At 37.5% G+C, this 1,812-nt stretch overlaps 1 protein-coding gene across 1 annotated transcript in view; it reads right to left on the reverse strand.

Annotated features, from left to right (window-relative positions):
* CBG00821 overlaps positions 1-534 on the reverse strand; it is a gene marked incomplete at both ends in the record, with an annotated part of 6,244 nt that extends 5,710 nt beyond the window's left edge. Inside the window, one exon of the mRNA XM_045236642.1 lies at positions 243-534. Within this exon, the coding sequence (XP_045091671.1) occupies positions 243-534 (292 nt within the window). The remainder of the gene's footprint in view (positions 1-242) is intronic.
* Positions 535-1,812: the final 1,278 nt, after the last annotated feature.

Here is a 1,812-nt window from a genome sequence, read left to right on the forward strand (position 1 = left end):
TGTGTGGTATGTTTACCAAGCAACATGTCAAGGGAAATATCTCAANNTCCAAAAGTTAGGCCATCAGATAAAAATGACCTAGAAAACATACCAGGGGCATGTAAGGACATTTCTAGGCCATCATGACGTAAACCGAAAAAATAAGCGCAGGAAAAAACATATTTTTTAGATTACGGTAGTTGTCGCTGTGGGATCTTCAATTTGCTGCTCCACGGCTCTAAGGTTCTGTACGACTGGCTCACCCGCATCAAAAATAATCGGTGGAAGGAGATACAGAAAAAATACTTCAGCATCCAAACTGACACCATTTAGAGATGTTAAATGGAGAATAAATCCAAGGATCAGACCAACGATAATAATGAGGGATGAATCCGGGAGCCATTTTGTCAGAAATTTCAGATAGGAAAATACTGAAAAATATCTGTATGTGTCAGTTTGTCCAGATGTCTTACAAATCCTGGCCAGCGATGCAATCAGGATCCAGATGGCAATCGTGTAGACAAATTGCACTTCCGTCCATTTGAATGGAAACATCTCAAGTTACACATTGGGTTTTTGGGATTTCAATAGTACCTGTCCTTGGGATTCAGCTGCTACAGAAGCCATTTGAGTTAGAAATATGAATGTAGCGTAATACCACATTTTCCAGAATGCCTTTGAAAGACCTGAAATTGAAACGATGAAAAAAGGGAGTCGGTCAAATTTGAATAATGCGATTCAAAGTAGAAAATGTTGGTGAAAAAAGGTTAGGGAGAAGTGTATGCGAAGCGTACAAGAGGATATCTCGAAGCGGAGAAGCGAAATATGGTGGAGACGCAGACACATTCTCTCTGCGTCTGAACTTTTTTTAGACAGCGATAATATCAAAGAACAACAAGTCTGATATACAAATTTTGAAGGCATAGTAACATTGACCGGTCAGATTCAGACTGTGACTTATCTGAAAAAATGGCTGGTTTTCATACTTTGTCGCCAGTATTTTTTCTATAATTTTTTTAGTTCGGTAAACAGGAGAAATCGAATGTTTTTCTCGTTTTTCATAACCTTTGCAAAAACAAGCAAAGCTAGGAATACACAAGCTTCATAAGCAGGTGTTAAATGGTCGTTGATCCCTTCTGATTTTATTATGGCGCATATTCAGTGGACTAGAGCATGAACACGTGCATGGAGCAGAATCTCACGTCATCTCGAGTATAAAGGAAAGACCAACTCTCTTATGAGAGGGAAGAAGGAGAGCAGCACAACGGCTTTTCCCTACGATTGAATGAAGGAATTTCATTATGTTTTCTATTCGTGCCATTGATACAGTAAGTATGATTCGCAAATTGGAGAGGTTTTCTTCTAGACTCGAAATGTGGCTTCCTGAACATACAGTGGCGAACGTTAGTGAGTGTCACTCTATACTTTTGTTCATAACTTTCAAGCTTGTCCAATCATCGAAAACATTTTTCTTAGATGTAGCAGAGTTTCCAACAAAACGTTATATAAATTTTTTGAACCTCAATCAATTTTTGTGTCTTCTGAATTTCCACAGACGTGACGATGACTCCAGAAGCAAAAAAAAAATTTCCGTCAGAATTTTTTTAAAGATTGGCTTTGTGATGAAAAATGTTTGGTGTAGATCAAATATATACAAAAAAAAGTTTGAAGCGGTTTGGAACACTTGCTCTTGAGTTGTGTTCACTGGAGCATAAAAGGTATGGTTAAGGAGTTTGGCTATAACTCGACTCAAAATAATCCAAATTTGCTCAAATCTTGAGAAAATGTGTGTCTTTAATTCTTCTACAATAAACATACAAAACTTTGTATTTT

Source organism: Caenorhabditis briggsae (assembly GCF_000004555.2).
Source record: "Caenorhabditis briggsae complete genome, chrV, whole genome shotgun sequence".
NCBI classification, from domain to species: domain Eukaryota; kingdom Metazoa; phylum Nematoda; class Chromadorea; order Rhabditida; family Rhabditidae; genus Caenorhabditis; species Caenorhabditis briggsae.